The sequence below is a fragment of the Podarcis pityusensis genome (assembly GCF_964106645.2).
Source record: "Podarcis pityusensis genome assembly, chromosome: 10".
NCBI classification, from domain to species: Eukaryota; Metazoa; Chordata; class Lepidosauria; order Squamata; family Lacertidae; genus Podarcis; species Podarcis pityusensis.
Window position 1 is genome coordinate 66,757,402 of NC_138035.1, and position 12,305 is coordinate 66,769,706.

Genomic DNA, 12,305 nt, shown 5'->3' on the forward strand with positions numbered 1-12,305 from the left:
ACATGAACTTGTGTCCAAAGTACATGAGTTTTTCAAAGGTCTGCCGTCCGATTAAATGGGAAGTGCATCTTCCGAATTCAGCAGAAGAGCTTTAGCCGTTAATGCACTTATTAGACTTGCAGCTGCCCTAGAGCCATAGTCCTCAAGCATGATTGATGGAGAGTGTTATTTCAGGGGGGAGGGATTAAGGCAGATTGAGAATACAGTGGTACCTCGGGTTACAGACGCTTCAGGTTACAGACTCTGCTAACCCAGAAATATTACCTCGGGTTAAGAACTTTGCTTCAGGATGAGAACAGAAATTGCATGGCAGCAGCGGGAGGCCCCATTAGCTAAAGTGGTGCTTCAGGTTAAGAACAGTTTCAGGTTAAGAATGGATCTCCAGAACGAACTAAGTACGTAACCAGAGGTACCACTGTACCTCCATTTGTAGATCCTACCCATCGCTTTCTTTCAAAGCCACCTCAGCCCAGGTATGTGAAAGTGAACTACCAAAAAGTTCTGCTTACCAGAAAAAGGGCAACAGCAAGCAAACGAAAAATCATTTTATTAGTCCAAGTGTGGAGAATGAAAATTATTAACAGGCAGGGGGTGCTGGCATGTCGAGGTTTGCAGAAACCAGCGATTATGTTTTCCTATTCTGCCCTGGAGAGGCATAAAGTGTTCCAGGTGTGTGACCTCTAAATACAGATTATTTTGCTTAGTCATGAAAGAGCAGCACAACCACATGATACATCATTTGCATTTTCTGGATGTGAAAAATAAATGATTTATGGCTAGGGAGGGCATGTGTTCTTTGAGAAAGCTAGCTATCCTATTTTCCCATGCCTCTTTCCCAAGCAATCTAGATTAGCCCCGATTCCTGCTTAGTCACAGTGACTCCAGGATAAATGTGTTTATTTTATCTAATGCAGGAATGTGGAACCTGTGGCTGACAGAAGTTGCTGGATTCCAACTCCCATTAGCCCCAGCCAGCATGGCCTTGTCTCATGCAAGGGGCAGCGAATTCCAAGAGCAGGCGCCGGCAAAAATCACATTGCGGGAGAAACCGTGAAGCCAGCCGATGCCTCTACATAGCTCCATCCTTATTTCAGACATCGTGATATATCACAATGTTTAGCTGGTGATACAGCATGATGATGAAAACCAGATATCGCCCAAAACAGCCATCAACTCTTAGGATGAATTCTGTTCCCTCAAGCAACTTATCTGCCCTTGCTTTCAGATGACAAAGGAAGTCGTATGAAATATATATGCTGCACTGTGCTTTTATGTGAATTCAAAACCCATTGTCCTTTATCTTTTATCCTGAGGTTGCGTACAGGTATATGCTAATAACATCTAACCATCTTGCTGGTCCCACTGAGAGAGAACATGCTGTCCCCGCTAGCAACGGAGAACTGGAAAGCTGACTGCATAAAACCATCATCCCCCAAAGGCTTCCCACCATAGCTCCTGAAACTTCCACCCCACCACTGAAGAACTATTTCCCACCTCCGCTACTCAGCCAAGTTTCTCCTCTTATTAATCCCCTCTTGTGCCTGAAGTCAAGACACAAACAGAAGGGAATGAGCCCGTCAAATAGATAATTTGGTGGGGGGGGCGCACCTGTTGCTGTTCTCCCTTCGCTTGCATCTTGGCTCCTACGGGAACTGCCCAACATCTTCAGAGATGGAGGGAAGCACACTGTGGCCTTTGCCACTGACCCGAGGACCAAGGGTCAGCCAGAGATGGCACCTCCTACCTCCCAGAAATAGCATCACAGGAAGGGGAAGACCAACCTGGCCCCATCCATCGGCCACGCGAGGAGCAGCGGCTTCGCTTCCCGTGCCAGAAAGAACACTCGGCTCCAACTGTCAGTTGTCCCTGCCAGAAGCAGGAGGCAGGGAGAGAGATAATCTGGCCCCATCCCACCAGCCAAAGGAGAAAATGGCACCAGAAAGGGGAGATCACCCAGGAGTAGAGGCCAATATCTATAGATCAAGACTTCATACCAGCTTAAAGAACTAATTTCCCCCCGTCTGCCTTTCCCTTCTACCCCTTTCCGCTTTTGTCTCTTTCAGTCTTATTCTCTCTCTCTCTTTTATTTATATCTTATATAAATGCATTTATAATAGATGCGAACAATAATTGTCTGGAAAGCGGCATAAAACATGCTAAATAAATAAATGAGAATGAGTTGATTGGGGCAGGGGAGCCAAAGCTGTTCCAAATGTTGTTTTAAAATACTGTATATGCCCCCCCAAAAAATGAGTTGCCAACTAGAAATGCCCCAGTCCAGCTCAAGTTTGTCGTTGTTTAGTCTTGTCCGACTCTTTCTGAACAAATCTACAAGCTTGTACTTACTTCTGAGTGGACATAAGCTTGCCCTGTTAATGAGACTAACTGTAACTGGATCCAGGGCCCTGCGTTCTATACTGCATATTTATTTGATGTTCTATATTGCATTGGATGACACAGTGTTCAACTGATCATACACAGACAAGCTCAATTCAATCTAAATCCCGGTCGCGCATTTGCCATGCAATATTTGCCGCTTGTTAAAATACGCTGCCTTTCTCCTGCCCCTCTCTAGCACACGCTGCTTAGGCATAGACAATATATTTCATCGTTTTCACCTGCAAAATGTTTAGCTAACAGTTAAGTCCCACACATGCCTACTCAGAAGCAATGAGTTCAGTGGGGCTGACTCCCAGGTTACTTTGATTGCAGCCTGAATTTGAGTAAACAATAAGCCATACCTCATTATTGGGTTAGATTTAGCCTCTGGTCCTGCTTGTTATCTGAAGTGATGTATCCTTCTGTCCCTGCGCAGGAAGTGGTCCTGTCATCTTTATATTTCTGCTTTCTCGTGGCAGTGGGGATTTCCCGTCCCCACCCACCCACCTCCACCGTGACGCTGACTCAAAATGTTCCCGTCCTCGGGAACGCTGTTGGCTTTCATAACACATTGTGTCCTTTGCTCACATAAAATCCTTGCGTAGTAACTTCATAAGGCAGTTATGAATTAAGCGGCAGTAAGAGAGTGAGGGCAAGCAGGCTCTGAGCTACTCAACTTGGGAAGAACAAACACAGAGAGGGAACGTTGAGAACACCACCTGTCACTTACAAATATGTTTTCCTTCGGTCTCCATTTGCTGTTAGTAAAGCTCACGTTTCTTAAACTGGCAAATCAGCTTATTTGGACTGTCTGGATCTTCACTCCAATGTTTCAGCGGCTGTTTTCCTCCCTCCGATTTGCTTCTCATATGTCACAGAAGCTGTCCGCCTTGTAGAAAGAGCTTACTAATGTCCCTTGTGCATTCCCCACACCCTTTCCCTTTGTTCCCAGGGTCTGACATGCAAAGAAATGACAGCTTATTAGCCTAACAGCGCATTACATCTATTTTTATATAACAGAGCTTTCTTCCTTTCCTCCTCATTCATTCATTCATTTAACTCTGCATTTCTGGCTGCCCAGCAGCATAAGCCGTCCACGTGACTCCTGGAAATGTCAAATAATAAAATACAATACTAAGTATTGTTGCACACTGCCACAATCTCCGAGCAGCGTGCTATTTTGGGGTTCCAAGTGCTCACCTGGGGTTCATGCTTCCTTTTCGAATGAGGCACAGTGGAGACAGTGGCGTCTTTATGATAGATGGTTTATTTGCACACATGCACATACAACCTGAACCTACGATGGAGGGGTTCACAGCATCAACACCCCAAAAAGATATTGCTTTTCCCATAGCCGCAACCTTGGGTTCAAACAGGAATTCAACATTGCTCTCTGGCTCTCTGCTTGCTGCTTTGCTTCTAGGTTGTGCCACAGCAAACTCTGGCCTAAAACTTTGTCCTTCCAATAAAGAGTGGAAGGAGGGGCCCCACCCATTTCGCATCTGGCAGATCCTCCCCTTCCCTTTGTGAGATGTGGAACACATAGCAGTCAAGTACAAGATTCCTAGAGTGAACATGCTAGGGGATGCTTTGTACCAGCCAGGAGGAAACTTCCTGTTTCCTCCTGAGCTGGGACAAACTTCCTCTGCATGTGACTAGAGGAGGATGTGGTCTAATCTGGCCCTCTCTCTGCCCGGGAACGAGAGCAAGACAGGGAGCACACCTCTCTCTTTCGGCTCTTCTCCATTTTGTTTTTCTATGTGTGAGGAGAAGTGACTGCTTGTTCACAGTCACTTAGGAACTAACTCCCTTCTGGGATAGTTCCACATGTGTATATACTTTTGTAACATAAGTCTGCCTTCAGGGATCTAGCTGTGAACTGAATGAATGTGAGTAAACTACTTTTATATTCACTTTAATAAGATTGTTGTGTATATTCTTTTTAAGAGGGACAAGAAGGGATCTTACCAGGAATCTTAAATAGAGAGCTTCAGACAAACCTGCAACAAGCAAACCACTGTGCGTTTAAAGGGGAATCTTTAAACTCTGCTAAGACATAGAACTTGCTAACACGAGTTAGGAAGGATATCATTAAACAATATATCCTCTCCTGCCTCCCATAACATTCCCACACCCTTTGTTCTTTTAATGGCCCATCACCCAGGTGATCATCTCAACAGGACGCTAGCTTGGTTTATATGTCAACACTTGCTGGATCCAAGAATTAGAGAGGTCTGGCACCCACAAACTCTTAACATAGAACAAAAACAGTAAAAAGCAGCACAGAAATGGTTCTTTAGCAACAAGACTGAGGTGCAATATAAATGGGACTTACCACATCCCATTTATGGGGGTGGGGAGAGGGCAGCGTGTATGTGTGAGCTGACTCACACACTGAATGAATTTGTCTGGATCTTATCACGTTCTAAGAATTGTCATCAATCAAGCCACAGAAAACAGTCTTCTTGTTTTTGTAGCAGGCCAGCCAGATAGAGAAAACGTGACCAAGCGACAGAGAGTATCACTACAAAATTTTAGCAGGATGTCAGATTTAGCCAACTGACTTATTAGAATTTACCGTATTGTGCAAGTGCTTTATCTGAAAAAAATTATCTATATTTTGCATTAGCCGATTAGCATCTAGATAAGCTGCTATTTAAATCCCATATCTTTGGAAGAGGCATATCACATATCTGTTTGCATATCTCAAATTTGTTGTGTATGCCAACCAACTGAAAGATTCTACTATACAGAAGTAAAGCTAATGGTGGAACCCTAGAAATTAATCCTTTCTTATCCCAAATCTGGGGAGTTGAAACAAGGTATTTTCTCTGAGAAGGAACCTGAAGACCTCCAAAGGTTCTCAGAGTACAACTCCCATCGTCTCTGACCATTGGCTGTGGCTGGAGCGCAGTAAGACCTGGAGTGTCATGGCTACCCTAGGGTTAAAGGTCAGGATTTGTTACTCAAGCACAGAAGTACTCCGACCATATTACATTGTTCAAGATACTCGTCTCACCACTTAGCTGAGTCAAGATTAAAGATGTTAATAAAGATCCATAATAATATAGTATTATGCTCAGAAAACCGATCCCATATTTTTCTTTTTCTTTCTGGAAAACCTATGTAATTACCGGGGGTTGGGAGGAAGGATCCTGCTGTAATAAATTGTGATATGCTATGTCATTATCACAGCGCACTTCGTGAAATATATAGAGAGAGAGATCAGCTTTTGCGTAAACCTCATTTTTGCTTTCCACAGCCATAAAAATACTGCATTGGTTCTTTGCATCAAGAGTCCTTCTGATATTCTGAATGACAGATATATTATTTGCTAATACATTGTCAGGGTTTGAACTGATTTTGATTTATAGATAACTATACTGGGGAGTCCCTTCCCCATGATATATACAAGCACACACATACACACATTTTTAAAGAAACATTTGCCACAGGGGGAAAAAAATTCTCCATAAGCTCTTAAACAAGTAATGGGTTAAAAACAACAACCATCCTATACATCTCAAACTGGACTGAAAATTGAGGGGGTAAGATTTAGTTTTATTCACAGCACGTGGAAATTATATGATTTGTTCTTTCCCTGTTGGCATCCGTCTGTCTCTAAATTCTATCATTTTATGATTCTATGTGTGCCTTTGACCTGTCCTGGAGATCAAAGACTACCTTGTCTTTAGCAGCTCCCTGTTGATGAAATTCCTTGCCCTGGGAGGTCTGCCTGGCACCAACTTCGCCATTGTTTGAGTAACAGGGGTAAATATGCTATTGTTTACCTGCACATTTGGGCAGCGCCAGGTATTCGTTGCTTTTACTTTGATACAGTTCAATGTTTCTGTACTACTATTACAGTATTTTATTTGTTCTGGACTAGTTGTTCTGGACAGCATCTTAAAAAGCAGAGACATCACCTTGCCAACAAAGGTCCGTATAGTTAAAACCATGGTTTTCCCAGTAGTGATGTATGGAAGTGAGAGCTGGACCATAAAGAAGGCTGATTGCCGAAGAATTGATGCTTTTGAATTATGGTGCTGGAGGAGACTCTTGAGAGTCCCATGGACTGCAAGAAGATCAAACCTATCCATTCTGAAGGAAATCAGCCCTGAGTGCTCACTGGAAGGACAGATCCTGAAGCTGAGGCTCCAATACTTTGGCCACCTCATGAGAAGACAAGACTCCCTGGAAAAGACCCTGATGTTGGGAAAGATGGAGGGCACAAGGAGAAGGGGACGACAGAGGACGAGATGGTTGGACAGTGTTCTCGAAGCTACAATCATGAGTCTGACCAAACTGCAGTGGAAGACAGGAGTGCCTGGCGTGCTCTGGTCCATGGGGTCACGAAGAGTCGAACACGACTAAATGACTAAACAACAACAGTTGTTTCAAGAAGCAATACATCAATAAACCAGGGCACCCTGGCAGAAATGGTCCAGTTTCTTTTGAGTGACAATAATAGCTTTGTAACACAGAGACCTCTATGCTCCAGCTGCAGAAAAGAAAAGAAAAAAGAAGTCAGAAAAAAGGGAGTTAGAAAAAATCACTATAAATTGTTGTGATGATTCAGAGGTTTAATTTGAAATCAAGTTGGATGTGAGTTTGTTGGTGTATCGGGCAACGTCACTCTTACATCATGGATGTTGGCTCATATTATGGATGTATGAACTGTATTGTTTTATAGGTACTGTTGCTACGGGTTTGTCATGGCTTTTGGGTAGAACAATAAACTCACGTTATCAAAAATAAACCTAATTATTGGCATGCTAGCTGGGGCTAATAAGAGCTGGGGAGCGGTCTAACAACATATTGAGGGCCGCAGGCTCCCCACCCTTGTGATAAACATAACCTAACCTCTGCCTTTCGTTATGAATCCATACTAATTTCTACACATACATATGAAACCAATAAGAGCTCTCCCCCCTGCCCCACTCCCCTGAGACAGAGAACAAAATCATTTACAAGTGAGTGATGATGTCTTGTAGGGCCTCTGAGGGTGGATCTACACATAGGGGGGAAAACGCTATGAATAAGTCAGAAATTATATCGTTATAACAATAAAAATAACCCTATGGAAAAATGTGTATAAAAAGTTTCTGCTATCTGGCGCCATCTGGTGTTGTTGCATGTTTATAGTGCATCCAAATCATCGTTTCTTTACTAGTGTAGCTGAGTCCTGAGAAAGCCTGCTGTTTTCCTATCATTTTTATTCATTTATACCCCGACTTTTTCCCTAATGGGACTCAAGGTGGCTTACAGAAAAAAACACAAGAATTGTTAAAAACCTAGGAAAAACAACAACAATTAAGTTTTAATGGAATTAGAACTATGCACAGATATCAAGTCTGTCTGGAATAGGCATAGGCAAACTCGGCCCTCTAGATGTTTTGGGACTACAGCTCCCATCATCCCTAGCTAACAGGACCAGTGGTCAGGGATGATGGGAGTTGTAGTCCCAAAAACATCTGGAGGGCTGAGTTTGCCTATGCCTGGTCTGGAACATACCAATAATTACAACAAAAATAGCACAGCACCAGCCCCTCCATTAAAAGCAGTCAGTTCCCAAAAGCCTGTTGGAACAAGGAGGTCTTCGCCTGCCGGAGGAAGGACAAGGTGGGAGCCAGTCTGGCTTCTCCAGGGAGGGAGTTCCAAAGTCTGGGAGTCACCACCAAGAAGGCCCTCCATTGCGTTCCAACAAAGCATGCCTGTGAGGGGGGCAGGACTAAGAGAAGGGCCTCTGCTGAAGATCTCACAACCCAGGCAGGTTTGTATGAGGGAATACGGTCTTTCAGGTATCTTGGACCTAAGCCATATCTGGTTTTACAGGGCAGTGGAGCTGCTTCAGCAGGGAGTTGTATGCTCTCTATAACCAGCCCCAGTCATCAGTCTGGCTGCAGTTCTTTGAGCCAGTCGAAGTTCCCGAGCACTTTTCAAAGGCAGACCCACACAGAGAGCCTTATAGTAATCCAGAAGGGTTGGATCTAAGGCGTGTCGCTGTGGCAAATTAAGACGCCTCCAGGCGCAAGCACAGCTTGCACACAAGATTTAACTGTGCAAATGCACTCCCATGCCAGGCCCAGAGACTGCAGGAGCATCATCACTGGCGTTATTCATATTTCTGCCTACCGTAAGTGACACACGCAGCTAATATATCACTTCATGTATTTATTTTCCGATGAGCAAATGAAAACCAGCGATATTATTTTCCTACACCTGGCCCAGGCAGATGAGGAAAGTCAGGTCATGTTCCAGGTGTGCAGTCATTTCTGCTTATCCAGAAGAGTAGCACAAGCACCTAATAAATCAGTATTCTGCTCCCCACCCCACGATGCGGAGGAGAATATGATATATTGGGAGATGCTGGCCTACAAGACAGAGAAATCCAGCTATTATATTTTTCTATGGTTGGCCCAGAGATACCCCAAAAGGCAGGAAGTGATGCAGGTTTGTTCTCAATTCAGAGCAACTTTTTCTTCCCTTCAAGAGCAGCACAATAATAATAATAATAATTTATTATTTATACCCCGCCCATCTGGCTGAGTTTCCCCAGCCATTCTGGGCGGCTCCCAATCAAGTGTTAAAAACAATACAGCATTAAATATTAAAAACTTCCCTAAACAGGGTTGCCTTCAGATGTCTTTTAAAGATAGAATAGCTGCTTATTTCCTTCAGATCTGAAGGGAGGGTGTTCCACAGGGTGGGCGCCACTACCGAGATGGCCCTCTGTCTGGTTCCCTGTAACCTCACTTCTCGAAATGAGGGAACCGCCAGAAGGCCCTCCACGCTGGATCTCAGTGTCCGGGCTGAACAATGGGGGTGGAGATGCTCCTTCAGGTATACAGGACCGAGGCCATTTATATGCACAAGCATATGATGGCTGGCTTGGAGCTAGTGTGCTGGTCCCGTGGGTTACCCAAAAGGCGAGGTCCAAGTCCGGTCCATGGTCAAAGGTGCAACGCGGAGGCAGTCCGTAGTAGCTGAAGCTGGGTGCAGGGCAGGGAGTCAGGTGAAGTCAGGAACAGGCATGCAAGCAGGAGCCAGGGCAGGGCAGGAGCCCTGGCAGAAAAGCGGGACAGGGTTCAGGCAGGAACTAGCAACCAACAATGTTGCTCCCACAACCTGGGACTGGGGCTGGCCGGCTTTTATCTGCCCTGAGGCATAGGGCGGCCCCGATCTTCTGGTGACTTGCCTCTCCTGGCCTGGAGGCGAGCACTCCTCCTGCAGGAACTTAGTTCCCTCTGCCTCTCTGCCCTGAGCCTCTGCAGCTCAGGAGAGGCTGGAGGGTTACCGGACCCAGAGGCAACCTCGGCTTCCTCTGACGGGGATGAGTGGAGGACCTGCAGGCAATGGGTCCTCCATCACCTCAGGAGCCAGAGCAGACTCAGCTGATGCCTGCACCTGAGGATCCAGCACAGGTGAGGCCCCTTCAGGCTCATGCCCCAGCCCCGGCTCAGCTGGTTCTGGAGGCGGGGAATCCTGTGCAGGCTGGGATCCCTCAGGTTCAGCATCCGAGTCCGAATCCCAGGCCATCACAGTTAGTCATCTAGATGCTCAGGGATGTGACCAGTCTAGAACAATGTCATATTCATACATGCAGATCCTATTTTCCAGGGACAGTCCCAGTTTTACAGAAGCTGTATCAGTTTCTGATTTGACCCCAGAATGTCCCACTTTTCCTTAGGACGTCCCTATTTTCCTTGGAGAAATATGGGTGGGTATGGTAGGACGTCCCTATTTTCAACAGAGAAAGGTTGGAGGGCGTGCACATGCAAACACACATACTTTTGAAAGTCCCCAACAAAATTAGGAGGCGTTTTGGTGACTTTCAGGGAGGCTATGGCAGAATCTGATCCCACCATATGTCTTCTTTGGTGATCACTCATAGCTGAGTAAGCTTGCCTTCCATGAACACGGTCTTAACAGTGAGTCCATAAGTGACTGTGGAGACCAATTCTGGATCCGCACGTCCTTCCACAGTGGGGACATAGGTTTCTGGGTGGGAATTGATCATGGTAAGGTTTGCCAAGTGTGCCTTCCTCTTAGCACATTTCTCCCTTGCGTCCTGAGTTCGAGTGTCTTCAAAGCCCATGACACCTTTGGTAAAGGCTGTTCTCCTCCTTGGGCTGTTTGGGGGAGTTTTTCTGCCCTAGGCTTTAAAACAAAAGAGATTTTTTTCATATTTCTGCAAACCTTGGGGTTGTCCTGAGCATGTTAAAACCACCTTCGTGTTTTTCAGGTTTGGGTCCATTTCTGAAGCCATTTATTCTAATTTATTTATTCCCCATTTGAAGAAAGTGGTATTTTCGAAGTAAAAAAAAAAAAGGCCTGTGGGAATTTATCCTGGTGGCTATTTGTCCTTGGTCAGGCTGCGCCCTTCATGGGTCCTTGAGACTTCTTCCTCAGGAACATGACCATAAGCTTGAGCAACCAGGACTCATTGTGACATGAATTAGCACAAGATATGCCCTCAAAGAGCTGCTTAGTGCTCCTTAATTGGCTGTTTACCCTTTGGAGCTTTGTATGGCCATCCTCGCAGGAACAATGGCAGGCGTCCCAGTTGTGCAAAGATACCCTTGGCAAATATTAACTTCCTCTTTCTCCATCGACTTAAAACCTTCACTCAAGCGAAAGCCAAGGATATCTATACATTTTCCAGGACTCGCCGATTCACGGCATCGTTCAGCCCAGACACTGAGATCCAGCACCGAGGGCCTTCTGGCGGTTCCCTCATTGCGAGAAGTGAGGTTACAGGAAACCAGACAGAGGGCCTTCTCGGTAGTGGCACCCGCCCTGTGGAACGCCATCCCTTCAGATGTGAAGGAAATAAGCAGCTATCCTATCTTTAAAAGACATCTGAAGGCAGCCCTGTTTAGGGAAGTTTTTAATATTTAATGCTGTATTGTTTTTAACACTTGATTGGAAGCCGCCCAGAGTGGCTGGGGAAACTCAGCCAGATGGGCGGGGTATAAATAATAAATAATAAATTATTATTATTATTATTATTATTATTATTATTATTATTTCAAGCCAGACTCAAAGAGCTCAAGCTGTGAAGTGAGAAGACCTCAGGTGAGCCAGTCAGGGAGGCTAATAGGCCCGCCCTGGAGAAAAATGCCAGCCAGCCCAGGACTTTGATTTTGCCACAGTATTGAGCCAACTAAAAGTACTCATGGCATAGAGAAAAAAATTGCTAACTATCCACCTGTAACCTCAGAGGCATGTGGCTCTCCCAACCTTTGTATGTGGCCCTTGGAATCCTCTCCAGGCCATGCCCTGAGTGGTTTTGCCTGCCTGATAATGCCTCTTCCTTGCCTGGACCGAGAACACGGGTGGAGAACAGCATGTGAATGTGTACACAACTATGGGGTGTATGGGGTTGTGATAAGAATTTTAAGGTCTTCGATATATAATAAATGTTCATAAATGTACCAACCAAGCACATACATAGATCAGCACAGGAAGACCAACCTGAAACCATTTTGACTCCCAAACTGAGCAAATGTTTTCTCTGCAAAGAGGGAGAGAGTCAGGGAGCCTTCCCATTGTCTCAGGAATTGAGTAATCACCATTTCAAAGGGTGACAGACTACCAGGAAAGGCAATCAGATAAGGCATTATCAGATAACCTGGCAGACAGGAAAAACAACAACATTTAAATTTCTGTTTTAGACCACCTTTTCTGTGATGTAGGTATGATGTTTGTGGGTGGTGGTCTTGGGTTAAAATGTCTATATAAGGGCAGGCACACCTTGGTTCTGGGTCCTCCTCCTTTCCTGCGTGTGAGGGGAGCACCCTGTTGCAACAGATCAATAAAGATCAGGCTTACTAGCTGCTTTGCTTCTCAATATTCTCTGGTTGGCCTCTGTTATTTTCTCCTACCAATAGGGAACCCATGTAAGGACTCTATACAGGCTCTTG

The 12,305-nt window shown here is 45.1% G+C and overlaps 2 protein-coding genes across 6 annotated transcripts in view; both read right to left on the bottom strand.

Moving 5' to 3' along the window:
- The window catches only part of GRAMD4 (GRAM domain containing 4), a 106,655-nt gene extending 103,895 nt beyond the window's left edge, over positions 1–2,760 (bottom strand). Inside the window, exon 1 of one of the 4 annotated variants that reach the window (XM_081023666.1) lies at positions 2,742–2,760. In XM_081023666.1, the coding sequence (XP_080879792.1) occupies positions 2,742–2,746 (5 nt within the window). In that variant the 5' untranslated portion in view covers positions 2,747–2,760. Of the gene's footprint in view, positions 1–1,608; positions 1,926–2,741 lie in introns of those variants that run through there. The other 3 variants (XM_081023662.1, XM_081023663.1, XM_081023667.1) reach the window with 3 other exon arrangements.
- An 867-nt stretch (positions 2,761–3,627) lies between these two features.
- LOC308486692 (uncharacterized protein) overlaps positions 3,628–12,305 on the bottom strand; it is a 36,244-nt gene continuing 27,566 nt past the window's right edge. For both annotated transcript variants that reach the window (XM_081023850.1, XM_081023852.1), the window contains exon 3: positions 3,628–6,880. In XM_081023850.1, coding sequence (XP_080879976.1) covers positions 6,758–6,880 — 123 coding nt within the window. In that variant the 3' untranslated portion in view covers positions 3,628–6,757. The remainder of the gene's footprint in view (positions 6,881–12,305) is intronic.